The 25,766-nt window shown below is 31.2% G+C and overlaps 1 protein-coding gene across 1 annotated transcript; it reads left to right on the plus strand.

Moving 5' to 3' along the window:
• Positions 1-7,199: 7,199 nt before the first annotated feature.
• On the plus strand, positions 7,200-25,200 carry LOC134710636 (uncharacterized). Its single transcript, XM_063571020.1, has 2 exons — positions 7,200-7,471; positions 21,792-25,200. Exons 1-2 carry the CDS (start codon positions 7,200-7,202, stop codon positions 25,198-25,200), a joined length of 3,681 nt encoding a protein of 1,226 aa, XP_063427090.1.
• The last annotated feature ends 566 nt before the right edge of the window (positions 25,201-25,766 follow it).

Below are 25,766 nucleotides of genomic sequence, written 5' to 3' on the forward strand. Positions count from 1 at the left end.
TTAAATCAAAATTAATTACTTGTTTCGCATATTTTTAATTTAGGTTAAAATTATGCTTGACACTATATTGTAATTATTCTGATCATTTGGGATGTCGTGATTGACAAATAAAGTATTTGTTTGTTTGTTAAACAAAAGACTTAATACACACAGGCACTTGAATTGTTTTCGACTTTTTTTTCTTAGACAAGTGCCTGTGTTTAAACTTAATACATCTAAACCAATAAATGCAATAGCATAAAAGTATTTTGGCACTTACAACCTCAGAAAAGTTTAACATTAAAACTATAATTGTTCATATTTAATTGAAAGTTGTTCATTGTAAAAATATACTGTTGCATTCAATATCTGGGAATAGTCACAAAATGCAACAATTGATATGACATAAAAAAATTATCAAAGATACAGGCCTTTAATGGTTTACTTTTTATATTGTTATTTGGATGGATAGTTGTCTCATTGGCACTCACACAACACCATACTATATCTTTTTAAAATTGTGTACGCTAGACGTTCGTCGTCTACAAAATAATTATTAAAGGTACCAGGATTATAATTTAGTACGCCAGACGCGCGTTTCGTGAACGAACCAAAAGATTGCTTTGACAAATTAATAGATCAAGGAAAAATGTTCAACATTTCAATCTTCGAACATAAAAAACGGAAACAAAACGGGAAAAAACACATGTTTATCAAACATTTAAAAAAAATATAATGTACTAAATGGCATGGGACTGTTTAAAAATTTAAGAATAAAATGCCTCTTTTTTGTAAATTTATGAGAGTGTAAAAGCGTTGAAAAGCTTCATTCAAAACTGTGCATACGGTTAACGCTTTTACAACACACCCCAATGAATTTACAAAAAAAAGCATTCAATTCTTTAAAAATGAAAGTAACATTCATGACGACACGAGCTTGTACAATAAAGTGCACGGGTAAATAGAAATAAAACTTGATAGAAGTCGTGTTTCCGAGATCTTTGTATCAAGCGCGGAAGTGCTTCATTCTTGAAATGTGCGCACGGTGCACGCTTTTACAACCCTATGAAATTATGTAAAAAAAAAAGCATTTAAGGTGTTACCTAACACCACAGGGAGATAACTCTGTAAAATTAGCTAAACGTTTTAATTACGATTGCGTTGTTAAGGGAATATTAAGCTTCTCATTGATCAAAATCAGTGTTTGTCAAACTGCTATATAACCAGTGTAATTTTTCTGATAAAATGGTTGGTTCAAATGTTTTGATTTTTTTTATATTTTTGTCAAAGCACAGTGTAGATACTATTCTGTACGCTATCCGGAAGTCGCGATTTTCGAAGCGAGGATTTCAAACTGGCTAACAGAACGGTTTTGTTTTGGTGCTTTTTCTCATCATTTGTTTACTCCTATATCTATAAAGTGCGTTGCACATCTTAAATGTATGTATAGCATCATAAATATGAGTAACTGTAACAAAAACATGCAGTAGAATATAAAATATACGTGTGCATCAAAACAACTTCATAGAAAAAAGTGAAATCGATTGATAATTTTGCTCTCGTAGTACAAAGCAAATTATCTTTTATTGCAAATATTTGCATCAGTTTACAGTTAAATATATACTGTTTCAATATTCCTATCGTATTTAAGTAGAATGTTCGTATTTCAAATAAAAAATATGCTTTCCTTGAGGATCCCAAAAAAAATTACTGTACGATCAGTCTAAAACTGACTGTATTCTAGTAGCGATTTCAGATTTTTTGTCTGTATGACCAGTCGTGATTTTGAAGAAAAAAAACCAACAACAAATGGAAGTTTTTAACGACCTTGACTGAAAAACAACGGCAATTTGAAGGTGTATACGTGTCTATGTGAAATTATGATTGAGTGTCCCTGGAACTATAAAGTGTACTTCAGTATGTATATTAATGAAATTTATCCTGGTGAACTCACTTTAAATAAAGCTAATACTAACAATGACCACTGCCCTTTCCTCGATCTTGATATCTTTATCACTAACGGAAAGCTGAATACTAAAATTTATGATAAAAGGGATGATTTTTCATTTCCTATCGTTAATTATCCGTTTTTAGATGGTGACGTTCCCTTGTCACCATCTTACGGTGTTTATATATCTCAACTTGTACGATTCGCTCGTGTATGTAACAATGTTTTAGATTTTAACGAGAGAAATTTATGTATTACTGAAAAATTATTACACCAGGGTTTTCGATATCACAAACTAGTCAAAACATTTACTAAATTTTATCATCGGTATAAAGACATCATTCGTAAATATAGCTCAACATGCAGACTTTTTATACGTTCAGGTATTTCACATCCAATTTTTTATGGAAATATTCTTTATAAAGCACAAAGGTGTCAGTATTCACCTCATAAACTTACAAAACCTTTGAATAGACTTATTAAGAAGGGATATAATTACGATACTGTTGTCAAGTCATTAAAGATTGCATATTTTGGCGTTAATATTGAGTCACTGATAAGGTCTTTGCGTCGGAACTAAACACATTTATTCTAAAAACAGTTGTTGGCATGACACGGGTTATGTTCTTCTCATATATGTTATGATGGTATGATACTAAACCCCTTACGGGAAGGATTGTGCCTGATGTTCATATGATGAAATCATAATCTTTCAGTCAGTTTAATTGAAGTCTGGAGCTGGCATGTCAGTTAACTGCTAGTAGTCTGTTGTTATTTATGTATTATTGTCATTTTGTTTATTTTCTTTGGTTACATCTTCTGACATCAGACTCGGACTTCTCTTGAACTGAATTTTAATGTGCGTATTGTTATGCTTTTACTTTTCTACACTGGTAAGAGGTATAGGGGGAGGGTTGAGATCTCACAAACATGTTTAACCCCGCCGCATTTTTGCGCCTGTCCCAAGTCAGGAGCCTCTGGCCTTTGTTAGTCTTGTATTATTTAAATTTTAGTTTCTTGTGTACAATTTGGAAATTAGTATGGCGTTAATTATCACTGAACTAGTATATATTTGTTTAGGGGCCAGCTGAAGGACGCCTCCGGGTGCGGGAATTTCTCGCTACATTGAAGACCTGTTGGTGACCTTCTGCTGTTGTGTTTTTTTATTTTGGTCGGGTTGTTGTCTCTTTGACACATTCCCCATTTCCATTCTCAATTTTATTTCTTTCATCAGACAATACAAATATATTTCTGATGATTTTTGTAGACGGCAAAATAATCATATTTTTGTTCCATCAGTCTTACTTATAATCAAATGCCTAAAAAGCAATATATGATTCGCTTGTGGACTTTGTACTAGTGTGTCGTTGTAGTTATCTGTTTAACTATTACATTTTTAAAGACTATTTACACCGTCTGCCGTTGACCAATTGGTGATAACATACATCAAGCCTGTCTCTTTTAAAATGACAAAAAATAGATAGAGAAAACTTTGTTTATAAACTTAAGGTATTGAGGAAAGAATTAACGAAATTATACCCCGCCACTTCTATAGTCCATGTTTTGGAATAAAATAAACCACCAGAAAAACTAAATTATAGGTGCACAGGGGCATCATTTAATAACGAATATGAGGAAGTTTTATTAATACTAGTATATGGTAAGTTTTTGAAAGTTGCGTATAGTAAACGGGTACCTCCCAATAAGGTAGTGGAAAAGTCCTTATCATGGAAATAAAAAACTGATGATTTTTTCGAAAAACCAAAAAAGAGGTACACAATTGAATTAAATGATAAGGAATCTGAAAAAGATTCATTAAGTTATGATACTTGTCTGAAGGAAGTTGTGGATATAAAATAGGTACGCCCAATATAAGGTTATGACAAAGTCCGTATTTAAGATATAGAAACATCAAAAATTCGAAATAGAAGCTCCATAATACATTAATTGATTAAAAATGGAGCAATTTAAGAAAAGTTTAACAATTGGTTTTGAGGGTCACGGTTGGAAATACCTGATGGGTGCCCCCATATAATGCAATGTTCAAGTCCGTATCTTATATAAAGAAACCCCATAAAAGATTTTTAATAAAATTCGAAAAACATTCCTTTTTTTTTTATATAAATAAGGCCGTTAATTTTCTCGTTTGAATTGTTTTACATTGTCATTTCGGGTCTTTTATAGCTGACTTTGTGGTATTGGCTTTGCTTATTGTTGAAGGCCATACGGTGACCTATATTTGTTAATGTCTGTGTCATTTTGATCTCTTGTGGACGGTTGTCTCATTGGCAATCATACCGCATCTTCTTTTTTATATTATAATTTATGATACGGAATCCGAGAAAAAAATAATTAACAGTTATACCAGTGAAGGATTCAAGAAAATTGGGATCCGGCGGTTTGAAACTCTTTTTTAACTTTCAATGCATTTGTATGGGAACATATATTTAGAATCCTCTTTTCCCCTGGATTGGACCCCCTCTCCATTTAAAAATGTCTGGAAACCCCAATGTATATTAAGTGGTTTACGAGGAGATGCGCTTGCAAAACCGGCGAAACATGTTGTACCGGTCCAACGGACGAACGGAAAGACGGACTTCATTATCACTATTAACCTATAAACCATCGCTTTACAAAGTGGTGTACAATTGAGTGTGAGAGAGACAGATCTACATCCAAAACAAAGTGAAGGAACTGTGATCAATTATAGGCTAGAGTACGGCCTCGAATGTTTGTAAATACATGCATTTTTACGTTAATTTGTACAGTAAGGGTGCAAAAAGATTGTTTTTAGGTTCACCGACTGATTTTCCTTAGTGATGCACTTGAAAATCTCTTGATTAAGGCAAAGATACGAATAATGAATGTGCTAAATTTAATTATAAACCATTTGTGAATATCGATGTCAGCTGAATTAATCATTAAGCAATGTACAGATGAACATCTTACCGTTTAATATAGTATATCCGACAAATTTAAAATGTGATCCAAAAAGTTCTCGCTTCGAAAATCGCGACTTCCGGAAAGCGTACAGAATAGTATCTACACTGTGCAAAGGGTCAAAGTAAATACTTTGTCAAAATTTTATGAAAATTAAACGAGCCAAATTAATTTTGGTGAAGGTGTTGGGTACCACATTTAAAAATGCTTAATACTTAAGATTACATTTTCACGCTATTATCATGAAAACACGTGCTAGAATGAATGTTACAATTCATTTTGAAATGAAGTTGATTAAAGAATAACGCGAGATTGCGGTTAGCCAATCAGAACAACGTATTATATCTAAACATACATTTAATGTAATTATAATGAAATGAATGGTATTTAAAGAATAACGCGAGATTTCTGATAGCCAATTAAAATAAAATAGCGTATTTTTTTTAAGGAAGCATAGATTTAATGTAGTTATATACACAAACGTGAATAGAGATATGGGGTATTAGTTAACGAAACGCTTTTTAAAAATTTGCATCAATACAAAATAAAATGTATTATTTGTTTACGATTTGGTAATAGGGTTAAACATTGACAAATCTGATTATATGATGCATAATTACGATTAAAATATTCATAAATATGAGTAACACCAAAGTATAGTCAATATTGGAGTAGGATTTTCTGACAACTCTGAAGCACATGAAACAACACCCCTCCCCCCTCCTTTCCTTTTTTTTCAATTTCTCATTCATTTTAGGGGATTATTGTTTTACTGTGTAGTGTTATTATACTTGCTTGTATTTCATCGTTTTTTCTTTTTGATCATTGTGTTGGTCCGTATTATTTTAATTTTAGTTTCTTGTGTACAATTTGGAAATTAGTATGGCGCTCATTATCACTTAACTAGTTTATATTTGTTTAGGGGCCATTTGAAAGACGACTCTGGGTGCGGGAATTTTTCGCTACATTGAAGACCTGTTGGTGACCTTCTGCTGTTGTTTTTTCTATGGTCGGGTTGTTGTCTCTTTGGCACATTCCCTATCTCCATTCTCAAATATATCTTTTATTTTACTTGTTTGTTTTATTGTTTCCTTGGTATCTTCTGCTTCTTGTATTAAAATTGAGGTGAACTTGGCCTGAGTCTGTCAATAGAATATATATGGTGCTTTTTGGATTCATAGAATCAATAAAACACAAAAAAAAACAAGCAGTTTAAAAACTATACACAAATTGAAACACAAACGAACACCTTTAAAATAACACGCTACGCGAGTTATTCAGTGTTCACCACATTTTTATGGGCATTATGTTTTCTGGTTTGTGCGCCTATCCGTCTGTTCGTCCGTCAGTCCTTCTGTTCGTCCGTCAGTTCTTCCGTTCGTCCGTTCGGCCGTCTGTCCCGTTTCAAGTTAAAGTTTTGGTTGAAGTTTTTGGTCGAGGTAGTTTTTGATGAAGTTCCGATCAACTTGTAACTTAGTAAACATGTTCCCTTTGATATGATCTTTTTAATTTTAATGCAAAATTAGAGATTTTATCCCATTTTCATGGTCAACTGAACATAGAAAAATGATGGTGCGGATGGAGCATTCGTGTACTTGGGACAGAAAAACATTACGGTCATTCCTTAGTTGAATTTGGTGATGTATTTTATCAAAAACTTATAAGTGACCTGAATTTCAAACTGTAAATTTGTGCTATCTCTGAATTGATATAAATACATATCTCAAGCAGTATCAAAAATTGAATACAAAACTCAACAGTTTATAAAAAAATTGTTAGTGCACTTAATGATAAACTTCAAATTGTTGCTTTCTCTGAATTGATAAAAATACATACCTATCTAAATCAGTATCAATTATGAATCACAATCATATGACAACCTTTAACTCACCAAGTAATTTAAAATTATTATTTTTACAAAATTAACAACCTGTAACAACTTCACTGTGGCATCTATCAACCGCACGGGAGTGGTCAAGCACCGGTCAAATGTGGATTATGTGAAACAGATAGACCAATACAATGGAAATGCATGGACTGCAGTCTTCTTATGTGTGACCATTGCAAGGACAAAGTACATTCAAAATTCAAAAATGGACTTGACCATAAGATTATAGATAAAAATGAGATTGGACTGCATAGAGAAGTACTGGATTTTACCAATATTAAATGTCATGAACATACTTTACAATTATCGTGTCTTTACTGTAATAAATGTGATATTTTCGTGTGTCCATCCTGTATTGCCAAAGATCATAAGACACATTATTTAATTGAAATCAGTGATGTTTACAAAACAAATGTAGAAAGCCTTAAAAGGAAACAAAATACAATGACTAAGAAAGATTCTGGTATAAAGGTTAAAAAAGATGATCTCAATAAAACTATGTCGGCGAGAATTTCTATGTACTCAAAGGTAAGACAAGATATTCTCACACATGACAAAATTATAAACAAACAGCTGCAGGTAGACAAATATTTTAAGGAACTCGTAGATAAATTGGATGAAAGTCATGAAACTGATTTAACATTAGTCAAATTGGATCTTAATGCTTTATTGTTATTCACAAAAGAGACAGAGGATAAAGTCAAAGAGGTACAGGAGTAACTTGAGACTTCCAATGCTACTGAGTTCTTCAAAGGGGCCACTATGATGCAGATATCCGCTGGAATTCAAGAACCGCAAACCAAGCAAAGTTATTTTCACCACTACAATTTGTTCCAGGAAATATTACCCAATCCCACGTTGGATCATTACAAGATGAAAGAAGTTTGTCAAAGGAAACAAAAATATCACTTGTGATCAGAAAGGAATACCAGACTGAACTTGAAATTATAGCTTTCGTGAGTCCATGCCTTGACCAGTCGATTTGGGTGAGATCTGGTAATTATAAAGTATTACAGAGAGTAACACCTGTAGAAGCAATTTAAATGTTATGTCTACATTTTATATTTTTGTTTGCTGAATGACAGTCTCTCCATTTAATCAACTCCTAGTGTGTGTCTCAGGGAAAACAAGGTTACGGCAAATCAGCAGGAATGGGGAGCTGACTGATTGAGTATATGATGCTACCCCTTTCATTCCCACAAACGTTCATTTAAGCAGTGGAAATAAACTGATAGTAGGAGCGCATCAAGTTAAATTAGGAAGAAGTGCTGTAATCATAATGAACAAAAAAGGAGATAAAGAGAATATATATGAACATAATAAACATAATCAACCTCCGTTTACGAACCCATGGCATATTTCAAGTACCAGTAATGGAAATATACATGTAGTAGATAAGATTTCTGACGACATCAGAAAAGTAGCGGTTTTGGGGCAAGAAGAAAACATAATACACGAGTATACAGGTTATTCAAGCCTAGATATGAGTATACCCTTCAAACCATTTAACATTGCTACATCACAATGTGACAATGTTGTTGTAATAAGTTTAAATACTTCAATCTTGCACATCCTCAATGACAATGGTTTTTTAGTATCATGTTTTAATATCAAAGAAGTATGCATGCAATCGTCTCCTTGTTCTTTTGCATTTAACAGAAGTGGACAACTTTATATAGGATGCACTAACTCCAATTAGTGTTCTTGAATATTATATTGTTTAAAGATGTTATGTACATTATTTACACCTGCTTCGTATAACTTATAATGGTCATTTAGATGATTTCAAAGGCATGGCTTTAATTCGTACTTTGTAAATAGTTTTCAAGTTCATTTCGGTACATATATAGGTACACCTTTTTTCTAATTGTTTGATATTTGTAATGTTTAATTCTACTTTTTACTGCTTGTTTGATAATTTATAATCGTTACGTTTAAAAGTTTTAAATAATGTGATTATCTTGAATGAGAAATAACATAATACATGTATATATAAGCATTTATCGCTCTTCCCACTGTCTATATCACTCTGCGCAGCTCTTAAAATCACAGCTTTGTGACTACAAATAAGTTGATCCGGTCTAAATAACCAAGACAGTTCGGCAATGTCATAATATTTAAACCGACGTTGATAAGTTTGGTCCGAATTTATCATCTCCCGGTTGCTGAAGAAACTAAGATATCACTTTCAAAAAGACGCAAAAACAGCCCGATAAATCGATTATATCAGATTATCTGCAAATTGATATTGTTAAATCTCAGCTGCTTGACACAATATGAAGGCTTTTTTTCTTATTCGCTACGCTAACTCGACAAAAAGCTTCATATTGTGACTCGTATCTGATATTTTACAATATCAACATGCCAAAAAACTGGTAATCGGTGCATATTAGTTCACGAGGATAAATACTGTCCAGACATTATGTGTAACTACATTGTACATAACGGGTGCATTTTGAGAGATGACATTGTATCTAAACCTCCCTTGTCTTCCCCTTTTTTGTGACATCATACATTTTGGGTTTTCATATTATGACCCTTCAAAAGGTTTCTATTCTTACTATTAGCTAAGGGTGTCATGTCAGAATTCATAAGTTGTGTTTAAAAAGTAAAGTAACAAAAATACTGACCTCAAAGAAAAATTCAAATCGAAAAGTTATTTTCAAAAGACAAAATATAAAGCCCACAAACATAAAAGGCATGAAAAACAACTACTATATTCCTGACTTGGTACAGTTCCATATATAGAAAATGGTAGATTATACCCAGCTTAACCTCTCACTTGTATGGCAATAGCGTACAATTTCATTGTTCTGACAACACTGTGTGGTAAAAAAGAGTGTGCATTCTCCATTTAATATTGTCATATTGTTAAGTTTGCAGAAGAAAACTTCATCAGTTGGTAAAATTTGTATATAAAAGTGATTACCAGAAATGTGTGATGATGAACATCTATTCAGTGCTGTAAAACATATTTTAACATACTTTGACAATATAGATTTTAAAGCGAGAGAAAACAAACTGAAATTGATTATTTGATAGAAATGCAATGTAATTAAATAAAGAGGTTTCGTGAAAAATTACCCAAAATAAATATTTTTATAAAGAATTCTTTGTTTTATTCTTTTCGGAATACTACTCCTTTTCCAAATATATTTTTTTTTATGTAAGTGTCAAATTTCTATAACTTGAACGTTTCTTGTAATGATATTCCGTACAATTTCGATTTTTTTCCCTTTTATCACTTCGGAAAATATTCGCAACAATGTGTCTAAACGTCGTGTAGGGAAGAATATATGTTTTTTTGCATCTAACTAAGTCTATGTTTTTTTTTGCTCGGATCGATCATACATTTCCATCTTAAATTCTTGGTAGTCCTTTTGTTTATGTGTTATCCTCTGTTTGTTCTTCATACATTACTTTCCTTTTGAATGATTATTATTGCTCAGAAAAGAGGAGCCCATGGGATCGATACTGTCAGGAATATGTAGATCCAGGGATGCGGTGTTTCAGAATATCAAACAAAAATAATAAAAGTTGAACCAACTCCTACTAAATTTCATGGTGGTAGAGTTATTTATTATTCGTATTGTATTGATAAATATTTCCTTGATACCAAAATTACATCAATACTATTCTGAACAACGTTATATTTCATGATTGATAAACGCTACCTGAAAATTCTCGTATATCAGCAAAAGCTATATTTATTTTACTTCCTATGTATTTTTTGTCGAATAAAGAACAAAAAGAAAAACAATAGACAACAGTAATGTAACATCTTTTCCTAATACATGACATTGTGCCCTCGAACTGATCATGGAAGTAATATTTAAATATTACTTCCATGAACTGATGTACACTGGGTTGATGCCACTCCTGGTGGAGTTTTGTCTTAGAGGGTATCACCAGCCCAGTAGTCTGAATTTCCGTGTTGACATGAATATTTATTAAATGGTAATTTTAGTAAATTTTCTGTTGACGAAACTTTAAATTTTTCGGAATACTGATAATTTTCTTATCCCAGGAATAGATTACCTTAGGCCTAGCTTATTTAGAAGAAATTTTTAGTATTTTGGGTCCTCGGTGCTCTTCAACATTGTACTTGTTTGGTTTTATAACTTTTTTAATCTGAGCTTCACAGACGAGTCTAATGCAGACGAAACGCGCGCCTGGCGTATAAAATTATAATCTTGGTACCTTTGAAAACTATTTTTTAACATTCTATGTAACTCTATCAAATAGAAAATTTGAAGAAAACATATTGATACATAAACAACCCCGACCGTATGCATTTAATGGACTAGTGGAAAACAGCTCTTTTACATCTAGAACTATATGCAAAAATCTGCATTGAAATTATAGTTTCTCTAAATACAATCGCACGAAAAAACTTTAACAAATATATACGTAAAAAAAGGTTTGTTACGCAAGAGTCAAACCACAAATCGTCAGATGTATTGAACATATGAATATTTATTAGATCATATTGGTATTAAAATGTCAAATATTAAATTATTAACACTTGTGATGTCAGACTTCTTGTGACGCGATTAATCATTACACGTATTCGAACTAGTCCCGCTATGTACAATTTCATGTCAATTTCACATTTTATACATTTCTTTCCTGAAGTTTGCACTAATACATATTGATTAATAGCATTTAGGAGGAACGCATTTAAAAATTCGACGTAGTTCCTTTTTTCTTGATTTAAGTACGTTTGTATTTCTGACAGAGAAAATTTTAAGAAAGTAGAAAAAAAAACTTTATTTTACGCCAAAAAAGAAGGAATTTAGACCGATTGACTTAATTATTTCTATTTTCATATTAACGTTCAGAGCTCAGAGTTCAGATCAACCCTCCTGAAACCTTTTGTGACTTGTAAAGTTGATATGAATACGGTATAATCGAAATAATTTGTTTAGTAATGAGGATAGATAAAATAGAAAATTCCATGCCGACAAAGGGATTAGCATGTACTCTTCAAAATGATCAAGAAACAGCTTCCCTTTTTTAATGCAAATAATTATGCATACAATTTCTGTTTGTGTCCTTTTTATAATTATCCAAAATGACATAAAGCATTAACTAACGAGACGGAGTTAATGAAATACGTGTAGTTTCTCGTACACAAAACCAAGTCCATGCCTATTTTCTGTGCATATGCCAAAGTTCATTCCATTTTTCGGTACATAGGCCAAAGTCCATGTCAGTTTTGCCCTGCATAAATCAAGTCCATTGCGTTTTTTTAATACATATACCATATTCCACTTATCTTTTGCTCTTTTCGATACAAGGATACAGCAGCAGATCTACCACATGGGAGAACAAATACATATTGCCTTCCATCTAATGTTGCCAAATTTGAAATGAGCTGCGTAGGCAACAATCTATAAATCAAACAAGAAATTGATATGGCAGCTAATACAAAACCAATTCAACGTGTTCATTGTTCTTAGGTTAATGCTTTGTTGTAGCATTGCAAATTTTTTGTTATTTATGGTGCTGCTGATAGATTATTATTACTTTAGTTATTGAACTAATTTCCATGTGCATTCTTTTATGTTTCGAGCCTTATAGTTTTGCTTTTGTATTTGTATCCCATATGTGCATGTTTCATTATGTGTGTTTGATCTGCTTAATATTTAAGCTTTAAAATTTGTATTTTTGTATGCAAGATATTAACTCTTGCTTCCTATGTTTAATTGGATGGTTGCATATGTCTTGATATGTATTGTTGGACGATCAATTGTAAAAGCTCTCTTTTTGTAATTGTCTTGCATATACCGACTTAAAACAAAGCTTTATATCTTATGTCTAATGTCTTATGTCTGTAATTTTCCCCATACATAAATCTAAGTCTGTACCATTTTTTCCGTTCTTATCCAAAGTTCATTCCAGTTTTTCCGTACATAGACCGAAGTACATTTTCCGTTCATCGACCCAAGTCCAATTTTAGCCTTCTATTTCACCACACCCTTTTGTACGTAAACCAGCCTTGACAAAAACCACAAAATGACACAATTCGTAGTACTCTAGTTGATTTATACAGGAAAGTATTCTCAAATGTCAGGAAGCGTTTAACGTTAGTTTATCATATCCAGAATAAGTTATATCACAAAGTACGGTTAAATTGCAATTTATTGCTATATAACTAATGATTTGACATTTATTGATTAGGAATAGAATGTATATGTAAATAAGTGATATACTTAAAAACCAATTATAATAGCTAGTTGCTGTCATATCAGCTGGGATGGGCGAAGTTTCACTTCTTGACCAGGCATAATATAAAAAAATTAAAGACAAGGAAAATATTACTAACTTATTGTAGTTCAATACATTTCTCTTTTAAATGTTGTTTTGAACAAAGAAGAAAACATTTCATTACGTTTAAAAGCTTATTCTAAACAGTCATAACAGGAGACATTATGCTCCGTTAACATAAATATGTTTTAAAAATGACTTGGTGATTTTTAGTGTTGATGGAATGCATCTGTTCCCATTCGAACACAAAGCCTAGCCGGGTGGAGAAATTATACTTTCTTGCTTGTCTTTGCCAACATTCCCTATTTCCATTCTAATTATATTTCATCTATAAAGACTATTAGACAACTTGCTAACAAGGCACCAGTAAGTTTTACAGGAAGGCATATTTACCCAGTCACGCCCTGTCTGATTATGGATGTTAATTCAAAGATATATGTTTTGACACTGTCACGTTTTTATGCATTCGAGAAGCATAGCAATCATATATTTGCTGTGGTTAATAAGTGATCTTTCGTAAATTACATAACCTTCCAATTACGCCCTTGTATCCAATGCCAAAAAAAAAGGATATTTCTTATCTTATTTTCGCAAAACATATACCTGATACATTTTCGACTTGACGTTATGCAATAAACTATACACGAACTCTTCCATTATTTCTTAAGTTGAGTGATCAAAGGAGATGTTAATCAAAGTAAGTCGATAAGACAGCATTCCAACAACATTTCATATCCTCTTAAGGTGACAAGTTTGTCTTCCTCCATCTTGGATATTGAAGTAGCAGAAAACAATTGGTCTGAATCTTTAATGAAATGGAAAAATTTCATAGTATTGTTTAATTTACGTGTAAGCCTTTTAATTCTATTCCATAGAAGATCATTTTATATCATATTGATGGCGATATTTAAAAAAATACACAATACTTTTGTTTGATTCATTTTTCTCAAATGAAGGGAGATAACTCAGAAACTAGGGGAAATAACTCAGATAAAGCAATTTTTATAATATAGTATTGTGAAAGTCTATAAGAAGTCCGGTGACCTATATTTTTCTATATCTGAAAGCATGTTAAAAGAGCTATCTTTTCATATTTTATTTCAAAATTCTAAAGTGTAGTTTTCTTTTTATCACACTAAACTGGATTTTCAATGCTTTATCTATTCAAAAAGTTACAGATTTGTAAAAAAAATTGAAGCGCGGCAAAAATTTCGATGTCCCATACTATTTATATCATATTTTGTAAAGAAGCGTGATAAAAACTACATTTTGACTTATTATGAAAAATTGTATGGATGTTAATTAAGACGCCCCCATACACCTTGAAACCAGTTAGAATGCCATAAAAAGAGAAATCTGTTATCAATGCAACGTGTCGCAGATCAAATTTGTCGCGAAAGCTCTCAACACCAATAGTTATACAAGTTGGAAAAAATCTTAATCAAAACCACATTGACACAGTTATTAACAGGGTTAAGTAATGATTTAATGTGTGGTTGTTATAGCTGGTGTTCTCTAACTTGACATGGAATACCAACTAAAATTAAAGAAATTTACCATTGTCACTGTGGTAAAAAAATTGCTTAACTTATAATTTAAAAATAGCATTTTCTTTCAACGTGGGCGATCGATTCCAATATGTGTAGCTAACATTAACTTCTAGCAAAATATTTGTTTTCATAACAAGATATTTTCCAAACATTTAGTATCTAGATACAAATTATCAGATCATGGATGCTATGCTTTTAACTGTTTTTTACAGTTTAGGTTTATTTGTATAATAAATAAACTCATCATACATACCAGAACCTTTTTTTTTTTCATTTGCACCAGTTTGCACCAGACGCGCGTGTCGTCTACAAAAGATTCATCAGTGACACTCGAAACAAAATTTCTTAAAGGGGCAATAGCTACCAAATATATAACATGTCCAACTAAGTTAGACATCACGTGACTTTTGTGACGTATAATAACCGCCATTTTGTATTATATTTCCCCATATAAAATGCATATATGCTTCAATAAAGTTTTATTTTCTCATAAACCTGATCCGTTTTCTTACTTTTGCAAATCGATCCTCGATATTCAAACATATTTCTATCAAACAATGTTGGTCCTGACAGTTAAATATTTGATTAAATTCGGTCAAATCTGAATCGTAACACATGCACTTTTTCTCGTCATTTCTCCGTTGACTCAATGCTAAATTACCGATACCTATGTCTACTTGTACAACAAATAAAGAAATTCTGTAAATAAAAAACAAACTTTGTAAATCAATTAAGTATATTCAAACATATTGCTTGCGAAGAATACTACTTAAAACAGGGCAAATTCGGTCAAACATCGATTTAAAGAAAGGGAATTTTCCGGGATTTTTCAAAATGTCGGCTGATGTATCATATGGAAATGTTGCATCAAATCAAGGATTTCTATAGTAAGACATTCCTATATTATATTTAATTTTTCATAAAGAATCTCTGATCTTTCTGTTATTTTCCTTTAGTGATATATTTCGAAATCATTGATTTAAAAATTTCTTAATAAAAAAATTTATTTTAAGTGTGACACGGGCACATTTATTTTGACAGATATTCCTCCAGGAGATAGTGTTACCAGAAAATAGTTTACAATATCTATGATAAAAAAAATCTCTTCTTTTTTTAAAGGTGTTTTTCCTGTTTTCTGTATATTTTTTCTTTTTTTAGAAATATATTTATACATTCCTTTTAGAACCAAAACAAAATGTTTTCATCCTAAGAGAAAATAAACAATGCCCAACTATAAAAGATAAATATTCATTCTTTGACCGAACAGGTGAAGTTTAACTTGGGTTATAATGTTACATCATAATATATTGTCAGGTAGACGTGCAAACCAAAAGCAACCAGGTGACATTAAACATCCTGTGTATACATGTATTACCAGAGTTTAAATTTTGTGATATACAAAAGTTTTCTTAAATGTACAAATAAATATCGTCTCTTTCCCGTGTCAAATCAGAAGAAGTATGTTTCATAATAAAATTTAGGAAAATATGAATATTATGAACTTTTTTTTGAAAAAGAATATTTTTTGCTTAAAAGACATTCAAATATTTATATGTTTCTATAATTATTTCAAAGAAATATTCTGATCCAAATTTTATTTCAAATGAATTTCATTGCATATGATTATATTGTTATTTATTTTTTAATTCAATATTTAAAACTAAATCCAGGCAATGAATCGATATAAAGTTTAACTTGTGTAAAAAAAAAAGAGTTATTGTATACATTCCAACAGAGACGTATAATATGATTGATCTGGTTTAAACAATATTGTATACCCGATAATATCTATCGACAGAATTATCGGTCCTAAATAGGACTGATATAGTTGGGTATGAAAATCTTAAGTTAGTTTTTTGTTTGTTCAATCAATAATGAAAGTGAAATAGTCAAATAATAATTCGCTTTTACCAGACAAAATGGTTCAATTTTGTCAAATTAGGCGAAGAAACATTGATAATTACTTATTCACTTACAAGTGAATTCGTCGACCTCATTAAATCCGTATTCATGTGAACTTCAATTTAATCCATAGCTAGAGATTGACAACGCATGCATCATATTTGTACAGGTTAGTTAAAGAAAAAGAATGTCAACAATGAAAGTGAAACTACGGTAAATCATTTGATTACCGATTCGATCTATATCAAATCATTCTTATACGGTTAAAAACAATGATAAACATAAATTTTTAATCTATATATTAAAATCAGACAGACCTATAAAAATCCAACTGCACGTGTTGGTTAATCTATTCATATCGTTATTTATGTTTACATCGCTTCTATGGTCATCCGAGGTCAAACCAATAGTTAATTAGATGGCATCTGGACTAACATACACACGAAACGAACCTAGATAATCTACACCATGCTCTGTATACTGTTTATTTTAGACTTTTGGTAGTTTGGATAAATGTTTTACATTGTTATAAATCCAATATGTGAATTTGAGTCAAATCGGTGACCATAAATTTGACAGCTAGTGCCCCTTTAAACAGGCAAAATAAAATGCGAAATTGAATATATTGGATACTCAGAAAGAATTTCACAGGCATATACTTCTTTGAAGCTTGAGCAGTGAGGTAAAATTGTAACCTGTAATTGAAGAATAAAAAAAATTGTTGTTAAAAAAGATTTGTCTTCGTGCGCTTATTTTAAGAAAAAACTTAAGCCATTAAAATGTTTAATACATGTTCATTTCTTTTTAAATATAAAATATCACATGCCTGTAACATGCAACGGTTTGTGCATTAAATTGTAAATTGACATATTTAAGCTTTAAAACACGAATTGTGCAACAAATTCGCCTATTAAAGCTTTAAAACACGAATTGTGTAACAAGTTGAAAATGATTTATCAAAAATTCCATATAAATAGATTGACACAATTATCGAATATAGGGTTATCTAATACAACCAATTATTAGATATGTGGTTTTACTTATATTGTTATAAAGATCATTCTTTAACATGTTTAACTTGACATTAGGAATACCAAATCAAAACTAAGGGAATTGTGCATGTCACTGTGGTCTAAAATCGGTAAAGTTGAAAATCTTTCGTTCAATTCAAAGTATACATTTAATTATGATATGTGTACCTGTTATTCCAAGGCTTTCAAATATTTGGCTTTTGACGTTCCTGGTGAAGGTAAATCCATAAAAGCGCTTCGAACGTATGAAATTTATATGTTGTTTTCATTTTTCTTAAAAGAGAAATTAGAAGAAAAAAAACGTATTACGGAGTAGACACTGACAAAACTTAATGTCTTTTTTTATTCTTACAATAAAGTCTTTTTAAACTGTTGAAGGCCATGCGATGACCTTTGATAGTTGTTAACAATGATTAGGTTCCTCGTGGATATTTGTATTATGTCGCATATTTTTTTAAGTTGCCCGCTGTTTGTTAACATCAAGTTGCCCTCTATTTTTTCAACATCAAGGTTTGACAATTTCGACAATAAAAGTCTCTTTCGTAAAAATGTTTGCCATTGTCAAAATCCTCCCTTACATCAAAAAAGATGAAATTATGACTGTAACGAGGGAGATTTATCTTGCACTGCTGAACATATTGGCTGTTGGTTTTAAAAATATTTGCAATTCAATGTGATTTTTTTATATACCGCTTTGGACGGGTTTTATTTTGTTTTTTATATCATCTTTTTTTAACATTTTTATTTCCTCTATATTGTTGCTTACTTTAATGTTTATTTGACTGATTTTTTGTTTTCTTTTTAGTTTCTTTTTATGGAATTTTCAATTTATTTCTTTTTCATGAGAGGATATAAGAAGTTAAATCCTTATAATATATGCAAAACTTTTTTTATGGAATTTTCAATTTATTTCTTTTTCATGAGAGGATATAAGAAGTTAAATCCTTATAATATATGCAAAACTTTTTTTTTTGAATTCACACATTAAGAAAATGAAACCTAGAAATAAACAATTTACAATATGTTGGAAAATGACATTGTAAGAGTGAAAAACATTATCGCATTACTTATGGATGTAAACTATAATAATTTGTATCGAAAGCAATAGTTGTGAATGATCAAGCTCTTTTCCAGATTAACCTTCTTTTAGAAAGCTCAAAACCGAGTCTTTAAATGCCAGTGATATATAAGAACATACACAGTTATTGAAGAGCTGAATAACCAAACTTTTAGGACTTGTAATTGGTCTTTCTGTGATACACACTCTTTAAGTCATTTGATATACATGTCATTAAATTCGCACATAAGACATAGACAAAGATTCGTAATTAAACTCATCATAGATACCAGGATTGAAATTTTGTATTTGCGCGAAGAGATAGGAAAGTTAAATGACTTGCTAGATTTTGTACGTAAAGATACCATAATTATATCATCATTCTACGCACTTAATTCATATATGAATAAACGCATGAATATGGAAATAAACTCATCATAGATACAAGGACTAGAATTTTACAATAACGCCAGACGTGCGTTTTGTTTACAAAAGACTCACCAGTGACGCTCGAATAAAAAAAATGTTTAAAAGGCCAAATTGAAAAGAAGAATTTAAAATTTTGGCTTCATATCTGTATGGATCACTATATAAATCAATAATATATAACACCATGAATTTCTAAAAATAAATAAAAAAAAGAAAGATAATTAATAGACTCATTATACATAGCATTTTTTTGTTCAAATACGATATGCTATATACAGATAAATATTTTGAACTGTTATGGGCACTAGCGTAACCCCAATTTGAAAAAAATTGTGAAATATTATCTGCTATGTATATTATTGGATCCATCTTTTTTATATATTAGTTTGAAAGAACTTCGACAGGTGTTCCTAATCAAGAATTTATCCAGCTGAAATTCATTAACAGCGCAATAGCGACAGCCAAAGTGAAGGATATTTGTGGGCAAAGAACAACTAGAATTAAACAAAACCCCTATGCATTACTATACTTCTAGATACACAATCCACCAAACAAAGACGCACACAACATTATTATCCAAATTTGCCAATAAGACGAGCCTTAATAAATGCAATCGTTAACAAAAGAAAGCGACAACCAAACTATTAAAAAGAAAATATTATGCAACACCCATTCTCTCTTTTCTTTGAATTCTCAATTTACGTTCAAATAAATAGGAATTCAGTTCAATCTAATTTTCCCGATGGAACTCGTATAATCTACTTTAAAACAGAAACATGGTACCCCTTATATATACACATACATCTGTTGCTATGCCAGTAAAACACAAAGCTGTAAACCAAAATGAACCACAGAAGCAAATTCGGTATGTTTACCTATGATTTATGATCGCTTGAAGTCTAATTAATTTTTCTTGTAAGCCAATCATCTCAGCATGTACTTTATCATGTTTAAGAAAAATATATTGGTTGAAAAGTTTTTAAATTATATGCTATGCCACATCATATAAATAGTTTACGCAACTTGACGGGGGAAAATAGTGCGTTCATTTACATGTATGCCACAAATGGGCGTGTCTCAGTGGATACGTGTCACATTGATGGATCCATCACAAAACAAATTTTGACATAATATTTAATGATCGAAATACAATTATAATTCAAATATTTTAAATAATAGATAAATATACAACCTTCATTTATCAATCTATCAACAACCAGGTAAAGGTTTATATTATTATGACATTATTGAAGAATATACAAGCTTAGAACGTGTGGATCATATGGAGATGGCTTCCTTGTAATAATCATGTGAGTAACTATTACTTATTTTTAAATTAAAATTTATTTTACTTTAATTTTTCATTAATTTAGTCCATATTTTTGCAATGTAAACATTTGATAACGCAGATTTATTTCATTACAAAATCTGGAACAAATATACAATTCTTTTTAGTTTCGTTCGTCCCTTGCACTTTTTGGTAGACAAACTATAAAACTTTTGAGAGCATAATATGTTTTTTAAACTAGAAATTTTGTTTGAGCTCAATTACATAATTGTATCATCAAGAAATCAACAAATTAAATGCATTATTGTAACCGGGCAAACACAGAAATACTAATAAAAACTAGATATATAGTGCAATTGAAGCTAATGGGCCAATAGCGGCAGTAAGACAATTAAAATATCGTGTTGAGATTGATATCGCATATATTTTGATCAAGGAAAAAACGCAAACGGGTAAAAAAAAATCAACCTATGAGCGTATTGTTTTTTTTTATTTTCTTTAAACAATAACTAATTTTTGTTTATTGTTTGACTATAGTCCCAACGTTGCCGTCGTAGCGTAGCTTATTGCTGAAAGTAAAAGTGTATATTGAATTATTTAATAATAAATAATAAGTTAAATTTGCAATTGAAATTATGTTGCAATCTCCAACTACAATGTCAGAAATTGAGTTATTCTGTTTGAACTATACCATATTGTTTTAGCACCAAATTCTATTTTTGTTTAAAGTTTATCTAATTTATTTATTAGTTTATTAAACTACGATACTTATTTAATCTTTACAATTGTGAGGGTATTTTTTTCTACTCCTATGAAAAAAAACATATAAATTGTAGTGAATTAAAGTTTTTTTCTGATGATAATTTGTTGTTTGCAATTTTCATAATATGGACACAAAGCCAGTTTTAAATTTTGCTTAAAATGCAGGTTATACATGAATGGAATAGCTAGGATCTCTTTTAGGGAAATAAAGAATATGATTATTGTATAATTTGATGTTGAGCATGTGTCATTTACTGCAGGAATGAATTAAGTAAGATTCATACAATATGTGAATAATTAGTGAGACACACCTGATTGCTTTCATGTTAGCTTGTTGTCCTTGATGTGCAGTGATATTTAAGAGAAACGGAAACAATAAGTGAAATGATTTTAATGGACATAACATAACGTAATTGATTATATTTGAAAGTTATATTTGTTTTTAATTAAGCATTACTCATTCAAAATATAATTAAATATTATTCATAAATGATAATATAACTAAATTTAGCTGAAGAATAGACACTAAGACGATAAATATATGGGTCAACAATCACAATTAACAAATAAACAGTGACACATTTGAAAAAAGATTCAATTAAACTTATCATGGATGCCAGGCTTAACATGTTGTATATGTACGCCAGATGCTCTTTTTTCGCTACCAAAAGATGCATATGTGACGCTCGAATCAAACAAAATATTTGTTGGTGTAACATATTTAATTTCATCTTTTTTGTTTTTTAGGTTAAGAACAAGGATTATAGTTATTCTCTTAGCTTTATCAGGAGTGAGTACCGGTGACTCGGGTGAGGACTCATCTGATTCATCGTCAAGAGAAAACTTTGTTCCGAGTTCGAAGAAACAGGAAGCTAGCTCTCAAACCCCGTCACTGTTTGAAGAATCAGGAATTGATAAAACTACATATGATAAATATGTGACAAGACAATTCCAACCGTCTGATGGCAAAGAATCAGGAAATTATAACCAACAGTTTATAAATCAGTATATAGAGCAAGAAATAACAGCAGTCAATAATGAATTTCTTAATCCTAAATATGGCGATTTAGGAAAGAGTAGTTCTAATTCAATAAATTCAAACGTTGATGAATCTGGAAATTACCTAACATCTAATATAAAAAACACATTACCACAACAAAAACCTGGCATATATTCAGTGGACGAAGTTGTTTCAAAACACCTTCCAGACCCAACAATAAATACCAACGAGTTGGGAAAAGCACCTCTACTTCTTATCGAAAGTTTGAACACAGATAAGCATATTGATCAAATTGTAGAGGCGAAAGAGTATAATTTCGAGTCTGACAAAACAGCTGTAAAGGTTAACGTTGATCTAGGGATCGACAATGCAAAAACAGGAATCTTAAACAATATTTTGATAAACTCTAATTCAAATACAAAAGACAAGAATATAGTACAAGGTGATGGTAAAGTTAATATCAATACTAGTACAGTTAAAGCTACAGAACAAAAGTATAATGATGAAATAAGGAGGGAACATAATAACATAATTGATAAGCTATCAATAAACAGAGAAAAACTTGCATATTTAAATGGAGAAAAAGTTCAAACGAAGATTTATAACCCCTCATCAAATTCGAATGCGAGGAATACAATTATGAAGTCTGTGAAATCTGCAGATGTGTTGAATCCAGCTTTTTCAAGTTTTTATATAAAAAAGAAAACCCCTGAAACAAATGGCGAAGCAGAAAAACAAAAGAACCCAAGCAGAAATATGACACCTAAAAGCCAATCACCGAAGTTATCCTCTGTTGATTTATCTTATCAATCCTTCATAACCAGCTCTGAACCAGCTGACAGTTCGTTGATTGCAAAAATAATAAAACCGCAATCAAAACAAAACTTAGATGTCAAAACCTCTAAATATTTTAAAACGGATGGAAAACTTCAAAAAGAAAGTTATGGTAAAAATAAATCAGTAACTTCTAAAGTTGATAATTGGTTGTGGATATATCCTAAAGCAAGGATTATCAAAAAAGGAAATTCAGGCCAAGACAAAAAAGTAGAAGCAAAATCAGAACAAAATAACAAAATATATGATGATAAACGTTTCAAAACTAAGAAAGAAAACCAAGACAATATAACGAAGAAGGAACAAAATCGTCTGACCGAAAAAGGAAAACATAAAAGACCAGGACAAGTTTGGAATAAATATTCTACCTTTTCAAAACGTAAACCCCAATACCAGTGGAAATATCCACTTGGAGCACCAGATTTTATTGATATGTTTACTGATTGGCTGCTTAACTCTTCAAAAGACGTCAGCCGAAACAAAAAGAAAATTCGTTCAGATCAACAAACTATTTTTGGTCAGGAACTTGGAAATACAGCTGTCAAGAAATATAATAGAGACCTGACTGCAAATCGTCCAGCTTCCATAGAAAGTCTTGCAAAGTCCACAAATGATAACCAAGATTTGAGACAATCCAAGAATAATGAACAAGGAATTGTAAAGTTTAAAGATAACCCTTCGGCTTTTGGGGCACCAAAGAAAATGAGAGGGAAAATTACAAATGAACTAACAAATGTAAATCATTTGTCAGACACAATTGTGAATTCAAAACCTAAAAAAGAAGAAACTAAAGTTAGAAAGATCTCAAATGGAGATAACAAAAGCTTAATGGCGCACTACGACATAAACGTCAACAATTTAGCCTCTCTCGAAGAGTTTTTATCATCAAGTATAGGTTCACACGCTAAAACAAAAAATAATTTATGGAATTTTTCAACAATTAATTCCAAACAAAGGGCGAAACAGTCTGAAAACCGACACTCACACTCTTCACAACCATCATCTCAAATTAACGTTGTAAATCATGATCGGGTAAAACAAGCAATAAAGAGTTCATATGATACATCTATTCCAAAGAAAAATCTGACTATCTTACCACAGTTTGGTGGTTTAAAAATTAATGTTGGTGGTTTTAGCCATGGTTTGCCAGCGAGTTTAAGTAAATTGCACCAAAAATTGCAACAGGCGTGGAATAAACGTAAACGTACATATGTACCGGAAACAAAAATTAATCACGTAGCTTTAGACAAAGACGAAATTGAAATAGGTTCCAAACTTGTTGCTATAACAAACCAGTCACGGATCATGCTTGATATCCCGGATATCGAAGCAAGAGTAAGAAACAGAGGTAAACAAAATATTCATCATCATTTAAAAATACCTACTATATTACCTTATTTGGTAAGAAGTGATACAAGTAATATCGGCAAAGGCAAAGCAGAGCGTACCATAAAACCCAATTCCATACAAAATCAAAAAGGAATAAACATTGAAAAAGACTCTAAGGATATAAAAAACAATGTAATTGAAATTGTAAATGAGGCCCGGGAATCATCGGAGCCAAAAAAAGAATTTACTCAGACACAATTCCAAAACAGTAAGATATTGACCAGTTTGCCATATCACGTGCGTTCGCGTACATACAATGCAAACGGCGCTAAAGCAATAAAGGATTTTACTGTGGTCGCAGATAATACACCATCATTATCAAAATTACCTAACAACAACATAGCCATTCGTTCCAATCTTAACTTTATACGTTTGGTTAAACCCCGAGTTCCTACAAAAAGAACACAGATAGTCCACCCGCATGCCAATGTTGTTGTTCGTAAGAATTTGGGACTTCACACAAAGAAGAACTTTAAAAGAAACAGGAATACCCGGCAGGATCAAGTTTCTAGCATTCCTCAAAAGAAACAAATGAATCACAACTCTGCATCTATTTTATCAATTAATCGAGAAAGAAAAAGAAGAGTGGAGACGAAAACGGCTTCTGAAGGTCGTCTCTCGCCATTACAATTAAGGAGAATGCAACAAGCTATGAACGTTATGCGGGCACCAGGACCAGTGCAAACATCGGTAAATAGAGTTAATAATTTCCAAAGACATGCAAAACAAACTATTTCCCAAAGAACTGCTAGATTGAGAAACACTGTTAAATCTAATGCACGAACGCGTACTCGACGGTTGAGACGAAATAATGTCATATCAAATTCAGTGGGCCGACCAGGACGACGGATCCAATTTCGTAATCATAATCGAAATTTTAGATCGTTTCCAACTCATAATGTAAGAAATCCTGCAGCAAGGGGATTTGTATGAAACATTTCAGAAGTAGTTTTTTTAATTACATGATAAATATTATGAACATTCTTAATGATGAATGTACTTAATAAATAACTATCACTTGCAAAAAAAGATAATTAACAATCGACTTCGGTGCCATATTATCTCCGAACAAACAGCATACCGATAGCTGTTTATTAAAATTCTTCGTTTAAATAATATGTACCCATGACCCGGAAGTGGAAGATTTTAAATAGGAATAATTATCTACTTAAAATATCAAGAAATCATAACGTACTGTCGCTATGCATGTGAATGAGATTTTAATGTTTGTTTCGCAATTATTTATGCACTGTGTTTTTCACCTCCTTCATGTTTTATAGGACAATAAGTGTATTTAAAGATTGTGATCATATATTATTATTGGTTACAATTTAATATTGTATGGTATGAAATGTGTTATTGTTATTAAATGGTAAATTGTTTGTACTTATCTTTTACGGGTAAGCATTACATGTGTTTTATATATGTACAAAACAATAAAAGAAAACATAAAATGCTTGATTCCTGGAAATTTATAGGCACATGAATCCGTTTAAGGA

Source organism: Mytilus trossulus, chromosome 3 (genome assembly GCF_036588685.1).
Source record: "Mytilus trossulus isolate FHL-02 chromosome 3, PNRI_Mtr1.1.1.hap1, whole genome shotgun sequence".
Classification (NCBI taxonomy): domain Eukaryota; kingdom Metazoa; phylum Mollusca; class Bivalvia; order Mytilida; family Mytilidae; genus Mytilus; species Mytilus trossulus.

Excerpts from the sequence above, each read along its gene's own strand:
- LOC134710636 (XM_063571020.1), top strand. The coding sequence starts at position 7,200 with ATGACTAAGAAAGATTCTGGTATAAAGGTTAAAAAAGATGATCTCAAT. Across the intron at positions 7,472-21,791 it reads AAAGTCAAAGAGGTACAGGA|GTTAAGAACAAGGATTATAG; the intron begins GTAACTTGAGAC and ends TTTGTTTTTTAG.